The sequence below is a fragment of the Ailuropoda melanoleuca genome, chromosome 15 (genome assembly GCF_002007445.2).
Source record: "Ailuropoda melanoleuca isolate Jingjing chromosome 15, ASM200744v2, whole genome shotgun sequence".
NCBI classification, from domain to species: Eukaryota; Metazoa; Chordata; class Mammalia; order Carnivora; family Ursidae; genus Ailuropoda; species Ailuropoda melanoleuca.
The window spans coordinates 73,770,827-73,792,655 of NC_048232.1; the positions used below are offsets into that span (position 1 = coordinate 73,770,827).

The 21,829-nt window shown below is 46.0% G+C and overlaps 1 protein-coding gene across 7 annotated transcripts in view; it reads right to left on the minus strand.

The window, feature by feature from the left end:
• APPL2 (adaptor protein, phosphotyrosine interacting with PH domain and leucine zipper 2) overlaps positions 1 to 20,268 on the minus strand; it is a 50,604-nt gene extending 30,336 nt beyond the window's left edge. For 5 of the 7 annotated variants that reach the window (XR_004620804.1, XR_004620803.1, XM_011220059.3 and 2 more), the window contains exons 1-4: positions 20,048 to 20,101; positions 13,260 to 13,358; positions 1,021 to 1,080; positions 380 to 451 (exon numbers count right to left, since the gene is read on the minus strand). Coding sequence is in view for 5 of the 7 variants with exons in the window: in XM_011220059.3 (XP_011218361.1) it covers positions 380 to 451; positions 1,021 to 1,080; positions 13,260 to 13,358; positions 20,048 to 20,101 (285 nt within the window). In the remaining 2 variants the exon portion in view is untranslated. Of the gene's footprint in view, positions 1 to 379; positions 452 to 1,020; positions 1,081 to 12,905; positions 13,359 to 20,047 lie in introns of all 7 variants that reach the window. The other 2 variants (XM_034644003.1, XM_019795546.2) reach the window with 2 other exon arrangements.
• Positions 20,269 to 21,829: the final 1,561 nt, after the last annotated feature.

The following is a 21,829-nucleotide window of genomic DNA, read 5'->3' on the forward strand; positions in this document are numbered from 1 at the left end:
GAGGGCGCCTGGCCTTGCTAACAACTTGATTTCATACTTCTGGCCTCCAGAACTGGGAGAGAATAAATGTCTATTGTTGTAAGCCACCTACTTGTAATTTATTACAAGCAGTCAGAGAAACCAATACACTCTCTCAGGAAACTGAATTCTCAGAAATCTTTCTCTTGGTCCATTGTTCATGTATAACAAAGGCTTTCTCCTCAAACCAGAAACATAATCGCATACAACCTTTCTTGTGACATGAGCTTTGGAAGAGCAACAAGCTGAGATAGCTTCTTAGATATTTAAGTAGATATCTAAAACAGAAATTGGGCCAACACAAAGATGAAAGAAAGCTCAAGAAAGAACCAAATAAAATTTTGCCACGTTGAGATCTTACCTCATCTACCACTTTGGAAAAATAGTGGAGTGTAGAAATTACTTCTTCGTCGCCTTTGCCAAGAGCAAAATTCTAAGACCAGAGAATAAAAAACCTGGGTGTTAATGCTTGGGGAGTCAGTGCTGCCGCCTCACCCACGTCCCACCGCCCTCCACGCCAGCTCCACTTTGCTCCCGAGCGCACATCACGTCACAGTGTCTACCTGCAGAAGACGAGTGCGCTCGCCTCGTCCTGCCTCAGCGATGTACTCCATCGCCCCTCCCTGACTATTCCTTTCTTGGCCATCACCCTTCTGTCCGGACATAATGGCATTTTTGAGTTTATTTCCTGGAACTGGGTTATTTCCTGGAATTTGATCCATATGTAGCCCCTCAGACCATGAACCCTCAAGGCAGTGGGTGACTTCTGTAGGCTAATTAGAATACATCATAAAGACTTTGGGATAATCACCAGTTAGAATTTATCAGGGAAAAGAAAAGGCAAGACAAAAAAAAACAAACAACGACAAAAACCCAGGAGTGGACAAAAAAGAAAGAAGGAAATCAAAGCCTTTCAAGGATGCCCTTGGAGAACTCCTTAAAAGAACTGCACTTGCGAGAGTCCCGAGCACAGCATCTCGCGTCACATAAATACCCAGTTACCTGTTTTTCATATGCCAGCAGCTGCTTAGAAAGCTGTTGAGTGGCCAGGCACATCTCATTCTGCAGGGAGAAGAGAAAAGCAGGTAAGATGTGTCCAACACATGTATAGTCACCAAAAAAAAAGTCACTTCAGAGAATCCCATAAAAAAATGTATGTGTGTGTCTATAAAACAACAGTTGGTTCAGGAATTATTTGGAAAACAAGACCAAAACAAATTAAAAAGGTTAAAGCTTGCTGCCCACCCCCCACCATCTACAAATCTGCTCCTTCTGGTCAGTCGGTACAAAAATGTAGTGAGTAGGGGTGCCTGGGTGGCGCAGTCGTTAAGCATCTGCCTTCGGCTCAGGGTGTGATCCCGGCATTCTGGGATCGAGCCCCACGTCAGGCTCCTCTGCTAGGAGCCTGCTTCTTCCTCTCCCACTCCCCCTGCTTGTGTTCCCTCTCTCGCTGGCTGTCTCTATCTCTGTCGAATGAATAAATAAAATCTTTAAAAAAAAATGTAGTGAGCAATTATGCTGTGCCCAACATCCAACAAAGACGCAGTCCCCGTCCTCATGGGATTTACTGGGGAAGCAGACATCAAAAAATAGTTACGAGCATGATCAGAACCGCAAAGGAAATCATGGACATGTTAGGAGGTTCTAACAGAAGGACCCAGATGGTCTCTAAGGAAGAGAGGTTCTAAGTGGACCCCTGAAGACAGATGAGGAGTTAGCCACGGGAACTAGCTTTCCAGAAGGAGGGACCAGCATGTGGAAGAGCAGCACAGCCTCTCTGAAGAGCGACAGAGTGTAGCCGGAGCAAGGGGTGCAGGCGAGAGGAGGCTGGCCGTGCAGGCAGAGTGAGGGCACGTGAGCCTCCACGGTCCACGTTTAGACTGTATTCTAAGTGCAACGGGAACTTCAGCTGCACTGGGACATGATCAGATCCAGCAAACCCAAGAGGGCTAGGTCTGTCCTGCTGGGTGGGGACACAGAGACACAGCTGCACTGTCCCGGGAGGCCCATTTCGTGCCACTTTTCACTGGCCTGTATTGTTCCTCTTCCTCTTCTCTGACTTATCCCCCTCATCTCTGGCTGTGGGGCAGTGTTCCACCAGTAGCCTCCCACAGTCGATGCCCTCCGCCTAGAACACAGGTCTTCCGTTTATGGAGCTCAGTGAAAGCCTCTCTTCAGATTCAGGACTCACTCCCATCAGAGCGGCAGAGCCCCAGGGTCTGACTGGAGAGAAGGAGGGGAGGGCACAGGTTGTTGGTGGCCTTGGCTTACTTTCTAATTCTCGTGGGTTTGCTGTCCCTTTAGGGGCAAGGCCTGAACTCTGCAGAAGCTTGTTTTCTTGATTGTGGTTTTCCTTTGCAAGACCCATCAAAGTCCTAATCCTACTTTTTTCAGCCCTCTTTGCTGACAGCTAGCCAACCTGTTCCCTGACTTTCTTCATTGGCCCCAAGAAACGGGCATTAATTGACCCTGAAACATGGCTCTCTCCCTTTTCCCCCAGAATAAAACCCAGCATATAATAATAAGAGTTCCTGGCTGTGGCATCCTACCAGGGTGCCACTCCTTTCAAAACAAACCAGAGCTGATGGCCAAAGAGCCAAGAGGAAGGCAGGTGGATAGATGCACTGAGGGAGGGGGTGCAACAGCTCCCAGCACACACCAGCCTCCAGACAAACGTGTGATGAATGAATGCACAGACAAGGTTAGCAAACTCACCTAAATTCCCGGTTTAATACAGTATGTGGAACCAGAGGAAAATACTTCATACCCAAAGTAACATCACAATGGGGGGGGGTACAATAAAATACCAAGAATGGTCAGGCATGAAGCAATCAGCCGAGAAATACTGCCTGCCGATCATCTCCAGCAGTGCCGTCGGAAAGGTCAGAATGCACGGGAACAAGAGTCTTGGCCCACTCACTGGGCTGACAGCCTGCTGCATCAGAAAATCCCTTGCTCCCCTTCTCCGAGTTATCATGGGCGGTTTAAGGTGGATTTGCTCAAGCTACTTCGGCATCTGCCTGGGGGCTGCACGACATGGACTGGGATTTGAAGACCTCCAGAATCATCCTAACAACAGCAACTGACACAGAGACCACTTAACCCATGGCAGACGCCACACCAACTGTATTCCCTGCATCACCTCATTTAATTCTGACAACCCTATAAGGTAGGTTCTGATTATTAACTCCATTTTACAGATGAAGCAACTGCGGCACAGAGAGGTTAAGACACTTGCCCAAGGTCACACAGCTAGCCAGCAGGTCACTTGGGATGTGAGCCCAAGTCTGTCCCATTCTGAGATCCACACACTTAAACACTACTCTCCAAGATCCCAAGTCCTGCTAAGAGCTGAGGCGGCCTATGCTCTAGCCTAAATTGACAAACTTTTCCTCTGAGGGGCCAGAAAGACATGACTTTGGGACGTGGTCTCTGACACAACTACCCACTCTGCTGTTGGAACATGAAAGCAGCCATAAACGAGAGAGAAATGAATGAGCGTGGCTTCCTTCATTTAAACATTTATAAAAATAGGAAGCCAGCCCAAGGGTGTAAACTGCGGATCCTGCTTTAGACACTAACTGTCTCTAGAGACCACCCTCAGCAGGCTCTCCATTAAGCTACGATATTTCAAATTCAAGGAACATTTTCGACCCTTTTTTAAAAAAAAGATTTTATTTATTTTGAGAGGCAGAGAGAGAAAGCACAAGCAGCAGGCAGAGGGAGAGGGAGAGGGAGAAGCAGGCTCCCCGCAGAGCAGTGAGCCCAATGTGGGGCTCAATCCCAGGACCCCGGGATCATGACCTGAGCCGAAGGCAGACACTTACTCGACTGAGCCACCCAGGTGCCCCCATTTTCTACTCTCTTAAGTCATTCTTTATTTTAGCTAATCTAAAATATTACTGCCCCATATCTGCATCCTTTAGAGACTGGTCAACAGACATGATAACTGCCCTCCCTGCCTGCAAACTAAGCAAGAAGCACAGGCTACTTGAATTCGTCTCTACCGCTTAGTGGTAAACACTCCAGATGGAATGGAAAAGGCTGCCAGGGCACTGCCAGCATCACACTGCACCCAGGCTACTGGGGGGGGGGGCGGTTCCGGTCCCCTGGCACAGAGCCACAAGGGGGCACAGCATTCATCCGCTGCTTTCCACAGCTTATGCGTACAGCTGGACTCTGCCAGGTCTCTCCCAGAAATACCCCGTGAAAATGCTGTGTATTTTCAGATGTGTGTGATTTCAGGCTACAAGATTCTGCTCTGCCGGTATGATCGCACTGGGAACAAACGACAGGTCCAAAATGGCCTGTCACTGGTCCTGAAAAGAAGTGAACTTCTGTGCAGAGCATGGGCCGTGAAAAATCTTTTGAACTAGACCAACTTTAATCTTACTCACACTTAATCTATGGTACACAGAGGTTTTATGAAATGCTTTGCCGACATCAGCCCATTAATCCACACCCTGTGAGGTCAGCCCACACAATTATCTCTGCAACAAGCCTTGCGGAACCGGAGCTTGGGTGCAGAGTAAATATTAGCAACAGCAGTAACGCAGACAGCTGCTAACCCTCAGTGAGGCTTTTCCAGGTACTTGACGGGGCTGTTAAGTGCTTTTCATATATCAGCACATTTAATCCTTACGATGCACCTATCAGGTAAGGACTATACCATTCTCATTCTACAAACGAGGAGACAAAGGCTCAGAAAGGATAATAACTTTCTAAAATCACAACTAATATCCGGCAAGGCAAAGACCCAACGCAGATCTGCCGGACCTGAAATCTAAATGCCACGTTTTTAACACTACGCTATTTCCAATCCAAAGTGCAACCTGTCTCACTGGGCCTCTGGATAGGAACATAAATCCCACGCTTGTCTAGCTGTGGTTCAGCAACAGAGGTGGCCTAAAATTTAGACTCTAAATGGAGTTCCACAAGTCAGATTTCTGCGACATTCTGGAACCGGTCTTTGGCTATTAACTATGTTATTTAATGCCTCCTAAGAATCCTTTAAAAAGATAACCTGCGGAAGTGTTTACTGACAGCATCTCCTATATTAGATGGAAACTTCATGGCTCCTGCCAAGGCAGAAATACCAGTGGTCAGCAAACCTAAAAGGAAAACCAACTTTTAGCAAAGGACTGTTTATCTTGGGGTGGCACGGAGCGCTCACGGAATTGTCACTGTCACCCCAAGCCACCCAAAGGCCCCTGCTGGCGGCACATGCATGGTGAATGGCAATGGAGAGGCCGGGAGCAGGGGCAGAGGACATCAACTGGGGCCAAAGTCACCACGGAGGCCCTTGCTTCCATCCCAGCAATGTTGTCTCAAGCCCAGTTGTGAAAGTCTCAGTCGCCACATGCTTACCACAAAGCCAGGGTCCAGGAGCCCTCGAGCTGGGCCGCACCCAGGAGTAGTGAGGAGCTCAAGGAATGAAGGCAGGACGCTGAGCTGGGGGGCAGGCCGTGAGGGGCGCCCACTGGGGGCGAGGAGGTTACCCTGGAGGCAACGGAACGGGCAGGAGAGTGACAAGATCCAACACGAGCAGAGGAAAACTCAAGCGTGGCTGTCGTGGAGAGCAGCACTGAAGGGCACGGAGGAGGGTCGGGAGACCACCTGAAGAGGTCGAGTGAGGGATGAGAACAGTCTGAGCCCGAGGCAGAACGTGCAGAAGGGGTGGAGGCCTGAGAAGTATTTCTGAGGCAAAATCAGCATGCAGCGCATGAGGAAGGAGGCAAAAGCAAAGGAAACCGGCCTCCAGTAGGATGACTGATGGACGACAGCACCCTGGGCTAGGCAGCAGAGGACCCGCAGGGATTTGGGAGTGACGACAAAGCACACGGCTGGGCTGCGCTGGCGTTCGGCTGCGGATGTCCCCAACTCAGTCCTTTACTCCGCACCTATGACACCCACGGCTCCAACACTCAGAGGGGCCAGGCCTGGTGCGGGCAGTGGAGACAGAGGGTCTGCGCTCTGGGATCTCATGGTCCGGAGGGATGGGGAAACCGCACTCGCTGCACCGGGGAAGTGCTCAGATCAACAAGTGTCAGGGGCAGCCGGGCGCACAGGCATGCTTCGGCTGCAAAGGGAGAGCAGGAAGGAAGGAAAGGTGCCAGAGACACCTCAGAGTGAGGTCTTAAAGCCGGGAAGGCCGTTTGTCAGGGCGAGGGGCTGATGGGGATTGCCGGCAGCAGGAATGGCAGAGCCAAGTCTCAAGACATGTGGAGGGCCTGGCACATTCTGGAATAGCCAAGAACGAGGCTAGAGGAGTAGCCTGATACTCAGTTCGTGATGCGCACCTTGCTGAGGAGTTCAAACTCATCTGCACTGGGAGCCAGGGAAGCACATGAAGACAGGGAGGGAGGGAGGTTTGGCTGGAGGAGGGACGGGAAGGGGAAGACACGTCCCGAAGGCAGGAAGATGGATCAGGGGAGTGCTAGATCGGGTAAGATCTTCCCACAGAACCAGTAGGCAAATGTCTTGCATAAAGACCCAGAGACAAAGACTAGAAATAGATTCTGAAATGGCCAGGCTTGCTGAAGGGATCTTAGATCTAGAAGCAAATGGAGATGGAGCAGAGGAGGATTCCACTGCGATTCTGGAGAACGCCAAGACTTAAGGGGCAGGCAGCAACAGTGTGCCAAGAAAGGAGAAAGACCTAGAAGGACGGGCAGAGAACCAGGAGGGGACCAGAAGGGACCTTGTCACAGGAACCAAAGCAAAACTGCTTCAAGGGGGGGGTGTCATTAAAGGATCAGGTGTTTGCCCAGGGCCCAAGGGTGGAGAGGCTGCGATTTTGGCAAGAAGCCCCCATCGTGGCAAGGGTAGGAGGGAGGCCAGACTGAGGGGGCTTGAGGGATGGGCATCAAATATCCAGTGAGGAAGTGAAGAGAGCAAGTATAGACTGCTCTGTCAACAAAGTCAGGATCAGAGGACCAAGCTCCCATTGAACCCAAATAACAGTCCCAGTATAACACGCTATCTTAACTATTGTTATTATAAGACTTAGGAGATGATTAACATCCAGAGCCCTTCGTGCCAGGAACTGATCTTAGCCCTTCACAGGTAAACTCTATTAACCTTCACAACAATCAATTAGGCGGCCATGATTACGGTCTCTGTTACCTGATAAGGAAATTCAGGCAAACAAGTGACCCTCCCAACACCACAGAACAGTGGCCAAGCCAGCACTGGAACTCAGATCTGATGAGTTCAAGGCCACACACTTAACCCCTGTACCTTAGTGAATGAGCCTCGCCCAGAATCATCTTTCATACTAATCTGAACGCCGCCAAAGCCATCATGAGGAAAAGCTGTAGGTCCTGCACGCAAAACAAGTGCAGGAATCCCGGTCTCCGAATCGGTTTCTAGAAACCACTCAGGCTCTCTGCTCCCTCACTTAAGCTACATACATATTTCTCCTCAGTCCCTGTCATATCAACCTCAATCTGACTGGTTTTCAGGGCTATTAAAATGCACTGACTAAAACAATTATGCATAAAAACTAATTCAACAAGGGAAGTCACTTTAAGATACAAAAAAGAACTGACCTCCACCTCTCACATACAGTGGGGCTCCGTTTCCCTGGGGGACACACGCCCAGGCCCCCAGTGAATGCCCGAAATCATGGCTAGTGCTGAACCCTACACATGCTGTTTTTTCCTCCACATACATACCTATGATAAAGTTTAATTTATAAATTAGGCACACTGAAAGATTCACAACGATAACAAAATGGAAGAATTACAACAATACAGTTGACCCTTGAACAACATGAGCTCGAACTGTTCCAGGTCAACTTACACGCAAATTTTTTTTCAATAAATACGTACAGTGCTATAAATGTATCTTCTCCTCCTTGTGATTGTCTTAATAATGCTTTCTTTTCTCTAGCTTAAGAGTACAGTATATTGGGGCGCCTGGGTGGCACAGCGGTTAAGCGCCTGCCTTCCGCTCAGGGCGTGATCCCGGCGTTATGGGATCGAGCCCCACATCAGGCTCCTCTGCTATGAGCCTACTTCTTCCTCTTCCACTCCCCCTGCTTGTGTTCCCTCTCTCGCTGGCTGTCTCNTTTCAAAAAAAAAAAAAAAAAATTTTAAAAAAAAAAAAAAAAAAAAAAAAAGAGTACAGTATATGCATATACAACATACAAAATATGTGTTCATCAACTCTATGTCCCTGGAAGGCTTCTGGTCAACAGTAGGCCATTACTAGCTAAACTTTGGGGGGGTTAAAAGTTGTATGAGGATTTTCAGCTGTGCTGGGGGTCAGCACCCCAACCCCGGCATTGTTCAAGGGCCAACTGTATACTGTAATAAAAGCTATGTGAACGTGGTCTCTCTCTCAAATATCTCATCGTGTTGTACTCATCCTCCGTCTTGTGATGATGTGAGATGATGATGCCTACGTGGTGAGATGGAACGAGGGCCATGACATAGCACCAGGCTACTAGTGACCTTCTGACGATACGTCCGGAGGGGCAGCACCTGCTTCCAGACCGCAGCTGACTGTGGGTAATGGGAACGTGGGAAAGCGAACCCACAGCGAAAGGGGAATTGCCGTGCTACACAGCTGTGTGCCTGTCCTATAGTGACGAGAACCACCGTGGAAAGCTCCTACTTCCTCAGCCTCTGCTGCCACTTCTGGAGGACAGTATGTCAAGAGAGTAGAGCACAGTGGCTCAGGGTGAGAGTACAGATCTTCGAGTCAAAGACCTGAGTGCAAATTCTAGTTCTGTCACCGTGATATCACGCAAAATATATAACTTGAGTCTTGGTTTACTGATTTGCGAACACATGCTATAGTAACGCCTCTCCTTTCTTATGAAAGCTAAATGAGATCCTACAAAGGAGACGCCGAGCCTAGCGTGTGGTAGTTTCTGTGCCCAATAAATGGAGACTATTATTTCCATTATTAAAATACGCAGTTTTGACCCTGTCTGCCTTCCAAATCCTTCCCTGGCGCTATAATAAGCTCACACTCCTGGAAGCCCTCTCCTCTCATTCTGTTTCGCAGAAGGTGCGGCATTAACTAGCTTACCTTGAGATCTCTGTACAGGGGCCCGTTGAACAAAGCAGGGGTTAGAGGGGCCTGCCCCAACTTGCACACCCAAAAATCTGCATATAACTTTTAACTTCCCCAAAACTTAATAGCCTACGGCTAACCAGAAGCCTTACTGATGACATCAACAGTCAACACAAATTCTGTATGTTATCTGTATTATATACTATACTCTTAAAATAAAATAAGCCGGAGAAAAGAAAATGTTATTAAAAAAATCCCCCAGGTGGCTCAGTTGGCTAAGGACCCAACTCTTAGTTTTGGTTCAGGTCATGATCTCAGGGTCCTGCAATCAAGCCCCTTTGGGCTCCGCGCTCAGCGGGGAATCCTCTCCCTCTGCCCCTCCCCTAACTTGTGTATGAGCGCTCACTCTCTCTCACGCTCTAAAATAGATCTTTACCAAAAAAAAAGAAAGTCTTAAGAGAAAATACATTTACAGTACTGTATTTATTTTTAAAAAATCCATGTATAAATAGACCTGTGCCATTCAAACTCATGTTGTTCAAGCAATGGTTATCATCATTTCTAAAGAAATTTTTTTTTCTTTATAATACCCAATTTGTGTGTATCTTCTCTTCAAAATATTTTACTCCTATCACCTCCTGTTACCTATTACCCCAATTTGAAAAGATACTATTCCCACCTCCAATTTGGGCTTTTTGTTTTTAGGATCTGTAGTTCTGTATTCCAGGTTTAAGAACAGTTGTAGAGACAGAACTATATTTGAATAAGCCTGGTTTGCTGAAGGAAAAGGAAAGGGCTTTAACCATGGTTCTCACTTCAAAAAAATCCATCCAAAATTTACTTAACGAAAAAAAAAAAGAAGGAAAAAAATTCTATCCAGACTGAAGGCACTAACTACAGAGGTTCATTATCTGTTGGAGGAGACAGATTCCAAGAATTGCTGGGTTTCGCTAATGCTGCTGGGGACATTTCACCGGTCTCTGTTTTCTCACCACGATATTCGCAATGAGATTACCTAAGTAAATTTCACTGTAAGACCCTAATAAATCCATTCTTAAAAGATTTAAAAAATTTTAACCTCTCCAAAAAAAAACCAAACAAAATTATGGCAGATATTTTGATTATTTATGTGATTCTGTATAACAATTGTATGAAATACAAAATTTGAGATTTAATTGAATATGGACACAGATGCATCTATTCAAACACTAAGAGATTTTAAACTTATTTAGCCAATCATCTTCAAGACAGCAGATCTTTTTATGTAACCCATCTCTGCTATTAGTGTATGAGAAACATGTCCTGCTTCTTTCGTTCAAATGACCCCTAACAAGGTACTCGGTTCCCTCGGCATGCAAAGGCACATCTGACAGTCAAAAGACCAGATGTGACTTCACAGACCACTGTTAAAGGTGAAAAACGGCCATGGAATATAGGTTCATTCTAGCACATAAGTCAAATAAAATTTAAAATTCCCCCCAAATAGGCTAGTCAGCAAAACTGCTCACAGAACTTTCCCCTACTTTTCCTCATCTTCCTCTTTCGAAAACTGAGGTCCAATGGCACTCACCCTATCAGGATACAGAAATTCACCATGCGATCTGATTCAAATTACCTCTTGTGAACATTTATCACTTATCAGAAACATGAACCTGGTTTTTTAAAATACAGTAATGCAAAAACATCTTGCTAAGTGCCTCTGTTTTTAAGAATGAGATTATAAAACCCTATTAATTTAATTCAACAGGTCTAGGTGTAAAATATTTAGGAATAATGTTAAATAAACCAAGAAAACATAACTTAGGGGAAAAAAGTTGAGTGAAAACACTGATAAGTATTACTATACATACATATACACACACCCATACATACGTGTATATAAACAAATTCATCAAAGAGGAGTCCAAGAAGTTTTCTTTTTTTAATTACAAAGAAACAAAATAAGACACCTAAGCCTTCACATAAACCCGAAAACCACCTGACCCTGACCCAGCCGGTCTGGGTGCCGCGGGCCACTGCTCGCATCTGTCGCTGCGCCTGGCAGCCCTAACCAGCCCTTCCCGCGAGCCTCTGCTGCAGGAAATGCCGAGGCCGGAGGAAGGGTTTCTGGCCAGTACAGAACCCATGTGATGATCATGTGGTGTGAATTAAAAGCCGGTTTACAGACTCTTGGAATGCACGACCCACTTAATTTTGGCAAAATGTAGTTTTCTGGCTCAAAAGAAAAAAACGCATAAGAAAGCATCTGGACATCTCCAAGTAAATGATTCTGACAGACATGGAGAGGCAGAACAGACTCTTGGAAGTGACAGAGACACTGTCCCTTAAGTCGTGGGGCTCCTAAACCTTAAACGGGAGACAAATCATTTAATGACAATATTCAAATTACTGAACAGCAAGTAAGTTCAGGTCCAAGCCCAGTGGGAAAAAAATTTCTATTTTCTTAAATTTTGAATATATAGGGAATATAAAAACATACAATATAAATAGGGTTTTATAAAAATCAACCATAATACATCCCCAATTTCTGAATGTCTTACCAAAACAACAAGTAATATCACACATGAGCACAGGATTTGTTTGGGTTTTAAAATCAGTCCCAATTAAGTTACACCTGTGTAATACAGTAGGGTTTGCAAATCTGTATCTCCAGCCTGAACTCTAGATCTGAACTTTCAACAAGCTCTTTCTCCACTTTGATGTCCCACGGACACTTCAAAATCAGCCTTCAAGAAAGAATTACCGTTGGCATCCCTGCCATTCCACACACACACACACACACACACACACACACACATATCCTCCGTCTCCTCCCGTGTGCTCCCGACTACCCACCCTGTTGTTCAAGTCAAAGACCTGGACATCACTTCGGACTCATCCTTCACATATCCGACCCCTTCACCTCCAATCAGTCACCAATTTGCCTCCTGAACACCTCTGAAATTCATCCACTTCTTTCCATTTCTACTGCCACTCCCCTAGTTCAGGGTGCCCCGGGTTTCGTAGCTGAGAGTTTGGGCTTCAGGTTCGGGCTGACTTGTTCTGCCATGTAGTAACGGGGTGGACTTGGACAAGTCATTTGTCATTGGAATCCTTAAGTCTCCTAACCCATAACATGAGGATGGTGACAATGCCCACCTCACAGGGTTCCTGAGGAATTTAAATGAAACGATCCATGTGAAAGTCCTGAAATCAGGCCCAGAAGCTACGAAATACTCAATTGATCTCGACTGTCACAATCCTCCTCCCTTTGGGTGCTGAGCACAATTCCTCTGGGTTAGGCGACGTTCTCTCCCAGCGGGGCTAACACTCTTAGATACATGTTTTCTCTGTCTCCCCACCCAAACGAAAGCTCTCTAATGGCAAGGACTGAGTCTTCCTCCCATATACAATATGAATAAATGACTAATAAAGCAATAATAATAAATGATCATATATGAATATGAAGGGTTATATAAGAAATGACTACACACAATTATTAGTATATATTATATACTGTGGTATCTCTTTAGAGATCATCAATGAGAAAAAGAAACACTGACACATACAGATTTAAGTCAGCAAGGAATCAATAACCAAAAGCTTCGACTGCCATAATATTCTGACATGCAACATAATAAATTTTAAGTAATTTGTAAGTCTTCCCTTAGAACGTAACATACACAGGCATTTCTTGATCTTAAAAAGATTCACTTCTGCTACTCAGCAATTTATTTTCCATTGTTCTGCAAGTCGGAGATATTTGTTCCTCAAAACAAAGAAGCCACCCGATAGTTTCAGAAGTGTGACTCAAGCCTTTTCAGAGGAAGCACGTGGAAAACCCTCTCTACCCGCCTGCCCCGACGTCTAAGACATCCACTTACGAGAAAGGCAAAGAGCATGTCTCAGGATACTGGCCCCGCTCATTCACAAGTAGGATGAGGAGATTCAAGTGTTCCCCTCTGGGGCTGAATTTTTTAAAAAATTAGAACCAGTGACGTGGTCCTTCTTTACTGGTGTTACTAGTTTCAGGAAAATTACCCACTTTCTTAAGCAGAGAAAACAGACTGTCCTCAGTTTTTTAACGTGAGCAGAAGTGAGGAGAACAATTCTGATTTTATTTCCAAATTTTCAGTGATATTGTTCTGACTCCTATTTCTCAGCCTCTTGAGAGAAGTTCAAGATGAGGGCAGGGGGCGCCCACTCTACTCCTCCTGGGGGAAGGCACAGCAGGCTACCTGGGCTCCATAGACACGCTGCATGGCCTGGAGCAGCTGGTTGGTGTAATCCGTGAGCGTGCCAGCATCTTCTTCAAACACACTCAGTAAAGAGCGAGTCTACGAGAAAAGAAGAAAAGAAGTCAGTTTTATTTCTAAGTGCAAAAGTTACAAAGGACGTAGAAAACACACACACACACACACACACACACACACACACACACACACACACCCCTCTGAAATGGGGAAGGAAGGTGCCAATTCTCCGGCTTTATTCTTTTACTGATAATACTAGGAAGAGCTGATTCCTGGAGCTTTAATTTAGAACTACTTTCCTAATCCTTCAGACTACAATGAGGGGGCAAACTGAATACAATTCGAATGTCAGGGCCAGAGAAGGAAAGCCAGTTGCTATTACCTGTTTCAACTTAGCCCCTACCTAAGCACAAGGAGAGTCCATCCAATAGGAGGGAAAAAAAAAAAGAAAGTTAAAAAGGCAGGCTCCCTTTTCCAGCCCATAAACTGAACACAACGCCAGGCCTGTGTGTTTACCTGGGGTGTGGACGCCCAGCACTGCATCACCCCAACAGCTAACCATCTGTCTGGTTTTCTGCAAACTTGGACATCTCGCAGGAGTGCGTCATTCTTTCCTCTTAAGATACTACAGTCAATTTCCACATCTTTCGTCATCTTTTATTTAACTAATTTTAAACTCGTAGCCAGGAAATTTCGTATACCCTGGGTCCACCAGCAGCAGATCTGGGCACAAAACTGAAATCGCAACTTAGCAAGAATGCTAGCTCTGTTCCTTCGGGAAGGCTAACTACTCAGGGCCCCGGAGCCGCTGAGCAATGTCTTTAGATGGAAGGTATTTCCTATTGTTCTTGTGCACAGAGCCTGACACATTGAACACTGAAGAAATACTGACGTAGGAGATGGTGTCTAAATAAGCATTGAGGTGTCACATAAGTGACCGTATCTACTCAAGGGACTTTACTTAATGTGTCCAGCACAGTGGGCATTTAAAATATTATGTCAGTGATAATGGGATCGCTAAAAACAACCCATTAGGCACAGAATGGACAGTAAGTTACAGAAATGCTTATAATAAGATAATATCAAAGCATTTCACAGAGAACAATCTATTAAGGCTCATTATCTCCCTGCATATGCATTTCAATTCCTTCTTTCTTTTTCTAACTTCAGGTAAGACAGCAGTGACTGACTTCAAAGCACCCTCAATTACCTGGGTGTTTGGATCATTCAGTCTCCCCTGGATTTTGTCCCCTAAACTCCAGCGTACTTTGCAGCAGGACACACTTGTCCTGGCTCTGCCTGAACCCTTCAAGGCTAAAAATACCTTCTCTGAGACCAAGGTACTCTCTTCAGTATCGATCCTTATCAACAGAGGGACCAGATGCAATGAACATGGAAAATGTAAGACAGGTTTTTACAAAGCTCTCAACAACAGCAAAACATCAGAGTTCATAGGGTATATAAATTTGTGTGCCAAAGCAGAGGTCTTCAAACCTTCTAAAATTAAAAAAAATGGTACGAAACACGTTACCAAACAATGTTTACCATTAGTATGCATATATACTCCGATTTTTTTCTGTTCTATTCCGCTCTCTTCCATTTGTAAACAAAAATCATGACTGTGACCCACTGGCTCTTGTAATCGATGCATGGATGTCAACCAGTAGGTGGAAAACATCGGTTCCAAACTCTTCATTCTATCTTTTTAATATACTTTTCATTTTGGGGGGGAAAAAGATTGTATTCATTCACTGATGCATGCATCTCTGGCTTCATCCGGTTTCTGCTGAAACATCGTGCTGGGAACTGCGATTCAGAGGTCATTAGAACCGACTCTCTGTTCTCTAGGAGCTTAGAGCCTGCTGCGCCTCTCAAAGCATCTGGGATCCCCTTGGGACCATGTCAGTCCTGAGTCCAAATCCAGGCTCCAACACTAATTTGCAGGGTTACTGAGATAATGAATATACATAAAGTGCCTAGCAGTGTGTGAGGTATAGTGCCAGCAGATGATACTGAGTACGAAAATAATGAACTGTGACTGCTTATTATATGCTGGACACTAAGGGCTTTGCAGGTATGATTTCATTTTTTCTAAGTGAGAGCAGAATTTATTGAAGATATAGAGAGAGCAGATACAGACAGAGCGTCTGGAAGACTCTGAAAGGAAAGGGGCATGAGTCTCTGCATGATTTCATTTGAACACCACAGTGACACTTCTCCACACAGCTGTCCATAAATGTTATCTATAATAGTAAAGGACCTTTTTGTCTCCTTGTGTTCATGGTGTCAATGCTGGAGGAGCTCACTCTCGTTTATGATGGTTCTGGTATCTTTCTCTGCTCTAACTAACACGTCTAGGAAAATCAGAAGGAAAGAATGATACAAGTGACTGTATCTACGACTGATATCCATTTAGTTGAGTCCTACTTACTGTTTTAAAAACTCTCAGGAATAAAACAGAATGGAAAATGAGAAGATGAAAAGAGAAAGCTTATGTAAATGTCCTCCACGAAGAGAACAAAAACAAGCCCTCCCGTTTACTCTGTACCTCCTGTGAGACACTGTGTTGAGCACTAAATATTTGTTACTTCATTTAATCCTTCCAACAACTATATGAGGCAGAAACCACGGATACATAACTCCATTTTACAGATAATAAAACTGAGGCTCATCAAGGCCAGGAAACTTGCTCAACCTCCCATGGCTGGTAAGCAGCAGGGCTGGGACATCAATCCAGCATTGACCGGCCCCAACGGCCACACTTCCTCCCCTGCAGGAGGCTGCACCTGTCACCCAGCTGGCTGAGCTTTATCAGTGGGCATGCTCTGTGGTCCACAGCCCACGTCCTGCCTGGAGCCGGCTTCCCTTCGGTCATCCTGTCACACTCTCCCCTGTAATAACTGCCAAATCTATATCACAAGTGTTTTGTTTCCTTACACTCTGGACATGTTTACCATGACCACCCCCATTAGCCCTGGCAAGAAAAAGCCAGCCTTTCTAACTAGGCCATGATCACTGCTGAAAAAAAAAACCTGCCCAGCTATCTTAGGCACTGTTTTGATATCCACATTATCAGCTCCATAGCTGCTTAAATTTGTATCTGGAACAACAGGAATGTTCTCTATCTGGAATGTAAGGAATGAGACCAAGGACCAGCCAAAGGTACACCAGACATCAAAGACCCTACTTAAAAGTTCGAAAGACCCTGATGCCTATCACTTATAAAGATAATAGCAGCAATCGTTTATGGAGTTACTATGACATGCAGGCATGAAGACACTTTACACACATTATTCATTCTTCCTAAGAATCCCATTAAGTAACTAATTTTATTTTTTTTAAAAGATATTATTTATTTATTCCACAGAGATAGAGCCAGCGAGAGAGGGAACACAAGCAGGGGGAGTGGGAGAGGAAGAAGCAGGCTCATAGGGGAGGAGCCTGACGTGGGGCTCGATCCCATAATGCCAGGATCACGCCCTGAGCCGAAGGCAGACGCTTAACCGCTGTGCCACCCAGGCGCCCCTAAGTAACTAATTTTATTCTAATTTTACACATGTTGAAACACAAGCTCAGAGAGGTTGAGTAACTTGCCTAAGGTAGCAATGACAGAACCAGGATTTCAATTCCATCCTTTTCCTACTACCCTACACTTTTAAGAGTATGCCTGGCCAGAAAAACCAAACACCCTAAGGATACATACAGCCTCAGCTCCACATCATCCCTCCATCTTAAAGAAATTGGGTGGTACCTAATAAGATAGTCCTAGACATTTTTTATTCTCCAGAATAGCATCTGATCATATAATGGCACAATTTTAATAACTCTGATTATAAAACAGACACATTATTCTCCACAGTAAAGACATAACCACCAGGTTGTTTTGAGGCCTCTTGCTTCAGTAAAGAAAGCCTGGTTTGGTCAAGCAGGGCTGTTCCCAGTCGCACCACTCACTGTATAATCTCAGAACTAAGTCTTTAATTTCTCTGGGCCTCAGTTTTGCCAACTGCAAAGGAAACACGCAAAAATCAAGAGAACAGCAAGCAATACCGCTTTTGTCTTCACCTTATCTCAAAAGCGGACTACTTACACAAAAGCCAATAAGCCCCTGAAGAAGTCTGCGTGGCAGCTGCTCAAAACTACGTCTGTGTTCCTACCACAGCCCATTCACATAGCCCTGGCACTGCTTTCCTTATCTGTCTCCCGGGACAGACTGTTCCCGTGGAGGGCAGGCACTCCTACCCTGTCACTGTGTTCCCAGCATCTAGCGGCACCTGGCAAGAATCAGAGGCTCGCAAACAGCTACAGAGACGAGTAGCTTCGTCCCCAAAACGTTCTGCATCTCACATATCAGATGTAACCAGAAATGATATGCGTACACACAGACTAGTCTTCAATACACCGTGCAGAACTAAAAAGGACGAAATGAATAGATGTGTCTAAGGGCGGTCAACTGCTATTCAGCTCTCCTCGGGTCACTGAGTTCAATTACAAACGCTTTTGTGCTCACTTAATGAATCATGTGCAGGTTGCTGCAGCAACCCTCATAGCTACTCTTCATAAAACTAGAAGAAACAAACAATAGATGGTTTCTTAGGATCTTTTCCTTTCAGCAAAACATTTTAGGTCACCAATGATAGAAAGGCCAGGTGCCAGGTAGCAGGGCCAACTTGAACAATACAGGCTAGACTGCCTGGTTCCAATCCTGGCTCCCCCACTGTTTAGTGTATAATCTTGGACAAGTTATTCAACTTCTCTGCTCTTTGCTAATTTTCATAGGAAACTTATTTCAAAAGATTATTGGGACTATAAAGTGAATTAATACAGGTAAAGGATTTAGAAAAATGCCTGGTGCATAAAATACACATGTGATTTAGGTGTTTGCTATTGTTTTTATTCTTTACACATAAAAGGAATTAGATTAGCTTTTCTCCAGTTCCAAATCTATGGGTTTCCTCGGGAATAAGGCCACTTTAGGCACACGCCCTACATAAGACTGCTAAATAAATATATTCTGATGATTATCAGAGACCATCTTGAATGTTAGCTTCATGAAGAATCCTGGTAAGATGACACCTAAGTCCCCAAAGCAGTAACAATTCCCTACATTAAGAAGAACATCATATAGGAATGCCAATGCCACTAAACCCCCTCTTCCACAAATAAGCTCAAGGTTATGACCACGCAATGTAATTTGAAGCTTCTAAAGCCCCTTAAAGATCAACTGCTCCACATCCCTTTTTCTGCAGATGAGAAAACTGAGTCAGCCACAGGGTGAGGGTAAGTGACTTGCCCCGATCACATGGTAAGTTAGTGGTAGAGCAAGAATTAGGATCCAGTTTTCCTGACTTGTTTGCCAGTTCTCTGCTACCTCCCAGCTGAGCAAACCCTGTAAACCACTCAGCAATGGTGCATATTCACTTATGCGAGAGTCAGAAATGCAGAACGTGACTTCTCAGTGAGAGCAGCATAGGAGAATCAGTGAGTGCAACCGCTCTGACCTGGCTCAGCCACCACTATGATCAGTTAGGAAAGCAATAAATCTTCGCACTTCCGGACTAGAAAGCAAACGGAAATCCCTGTTCAAAATGGTATCCGTAGAAATTCTACATTATTATCTTCATATCTCACATTATGTGTGAGGATGGACAAAATGACTTCTCCAAAGGGCTTCGGTCCCATTAAAATGCCACAAGTCTAGAGATTTCAAAGAGGTCTTTGAAAAGTCAATCAGACCAGCGGATGCCAATTAAAAAAAAAAAAAAAGTCACAGCTTGCTCAAGTTTCTTACTTGCCTACCTTAGGAAGATCACAAAGAAATGGACACAAGGCAACTAAGCACACAGCCGTTTGCTAATACTGAACGGACTAGATGCAAAGTGGGTGTAGGTAAGTCCATCAAAAGATCATCCTGGCAGTGCAATTTGCTAAGAAAAAAGGAAAGGAACCGAAAAGAGAAGGAAAACGTGTTAATCTCATTCGAATTTTTCAAGAGTTGAGACACCAGGGGATAAAAAGATGATTTAAATAAAGCCAGGGATGCAGAGCCAGGAGAGTAGATATGAAGCTGGGGCAAGGGTAATGCGGAGCAAAAAAAGTTCGCTGAAGAAAAGGGCACTGAATTACGAACTCCTGTCATTCTGCACTCATCTGTTCTATTTACACAGCGGCTTTCACCTGAAGAGCTGCAAGGGCTTTCTTTCATCTGAAGCGTGCTAATGAAGTCCCCCTGTGCGACAAATGGGGCAGGTGTAAATTTCTCTTGACAAAATGGGAAAACCGTGCCGAAGGGTACCGCTGGGAAAGAAAGCTGTACTCTCTGCCTCCCATCTTGGCCCTAAATCCACCAGGACCCCTCGCATCAGTAGTAGTAGGAATAACCAAGACTGACTACTTCTTCTGTACCAGACTTTGCCCGCTAGCAACTTTACAGGCATTTTCTTATTTAATTCCGACAACTCTAAGAGGCGGGGACAATTATTATCCCTGTGTCACAGATGACAAAACTGCGGCACAAAAAGCTTATTTGTCCGAGGGACTCGACGAAGCGATGGAGACCGAGTTTAGGCCGGGCAGCGTCAGTTTCAGCTGACTCTGGAAAAGGGGTCACGACACAAAGACTCCGGCCGCGGGGGGCTTTCTCGGGTTCTCCAGCCCCGTCCGCGGGGTGCCCCCTCCCGGCCCCAGCGTGCTCCCGGCCTCCACCCCCGGAGCTCGAGGGGCCTCCCCGGCCTCCAGTCCCTGGGTGAGGGGACCGGAGCGGCGGGAGGTACCTGGGGGCTGTCCTGCAACGCCTCCTCCAGCAGGAGCTTGTCCACAGCGGGCATGGTGGCGCAGGGCCGGGCAGAAGGACGGAGAGCGGGAGGCGCGGCCGCCGAGGGTGCTCCAGGCTGAAGCGACGAGGCGGACGCTCCGTGCCCGCCGCGGCCCCGCGCGCGCCCACGCCTGGCCAGTGGCCGCCTCCCCTGCAGCCACCCTCCCGCCCAGCCGGCCCTCCTCCCAGGCCAGCCGGCCGCGGAGCCGGATCAACAGGAAGTGTGGCGAGCGCGCGCGGCCGGGCCACCGGAAGTGTGGCGGCTCCGCTGCCGCCGCGCCGCTGCTCGCGGGAAGCCGCAAAGCCTCACGTGGGCCCCGCGGCTCAGTACTCAGCCGAGGTGTCGAGGTGTGTGGTTAGCAAGCCGGATATTTACGCTGCTCAAGGACCCAAACGGGGAACGATAAGGTTTTATCTGCTGGCGCCTACCTAGAAGACTTTTGAATCGAAGGCGATAGGAGCGAACAGATTTTGCCTTTGTGACCCTCGCCACTTGCTTAACAAAGAGCCTACACTTGCCACACCACGTTTTCTAAATAACTCCCAGTGCCCCCGTGACAGCTCCGAGCGCAGAGGTCACGTAATTCTAGAAACAATGGATAACTGAATCGTCTGTGTCATTCAGAAGTAGCCATTGTGGAAACCAGAGCGATAGGGTTTGAGCAGGGGCATCAGACGTCGCCCACACGGTTTGTTGTGTTCTGTCATTTTGGAAAATTTCACGCGCGGTTTTAGAATTGGAAGGAATATGGGGCGCCTGGGTGGCACAGCGGTTAGGCGTCTGCCTTCGGCTCAGGGCGCGATCCCGGCGTTACGGGATAGAGCCGCACATCAGGCTCCTCCGCTAGGAGCCTGCTTCTTCCTCTCCCACTTCCCCTGCTTGTGTTCCCTCTCTCGCTGGCTGTCTCTATCTCTGTCGAATAAATAAATAAAATCTTAAAAAACAAAACAAAACAAAAAGAATTGGAAGGAATATATAATCTAGTTCTGTTGCACTCCGTTTATAGGTTAGAAAACGGGCCCCAGAGAATGAGTGACTTGGTCCGGGTCAGACAACGGAAGGTGGAGGAAGAAGAGAAGGAAGGAGGGGAGCAATGGGAAGTACCTGCAAATGGCACACGACGTCTTCTTATACCAAACGCAAGGGTCTCAGAAGTTCCTTCTTCGAGAGTCAGTAAGATTTGGCCAACAGAACATGTTACCAAAATCAACAGGCAGGATATGATAAAATTATACGGATGCTTTAGAAACACTGAGGTCTATTAAGGTACAATCTGAGTTATAAACACCTGAAATTCTGATGGCAGGCTGCCTGGTCGTTTGGAGACTCCAAGGCCATCATTCCTAGTTGGCTGTAGCCAGCACCAGCCTTTCCTGAGCCATTATATGGCCTCCATGGGGAAATCACCCGACATCCTTTTTCCTGTCATGTTCTTTCTTCTTGGGTAGAATCATTCTCACACTATGTTTCTTCCTTTTCCTGTGTTTTCTATCATTTCTACCACACGTACCATTCAGTTAATTTCACCTCATATACTCTCCCAAATCTCTCCTTACTGAAATCCTCTTCCAAAGTCCAGACTCAAGCTCTTCCTTACCTGTCCCTGGCCCCGAATATCACCACCCACTACAGACAGCTATCTCCTTGATTGACATCCAGGGTGTCTTACCAGGTAGTGTTTTTCTTTGTGTAGATCTGACTCCCTGTGTAAAAAGTAAGCCTCTCAAGAGCACAGCACAT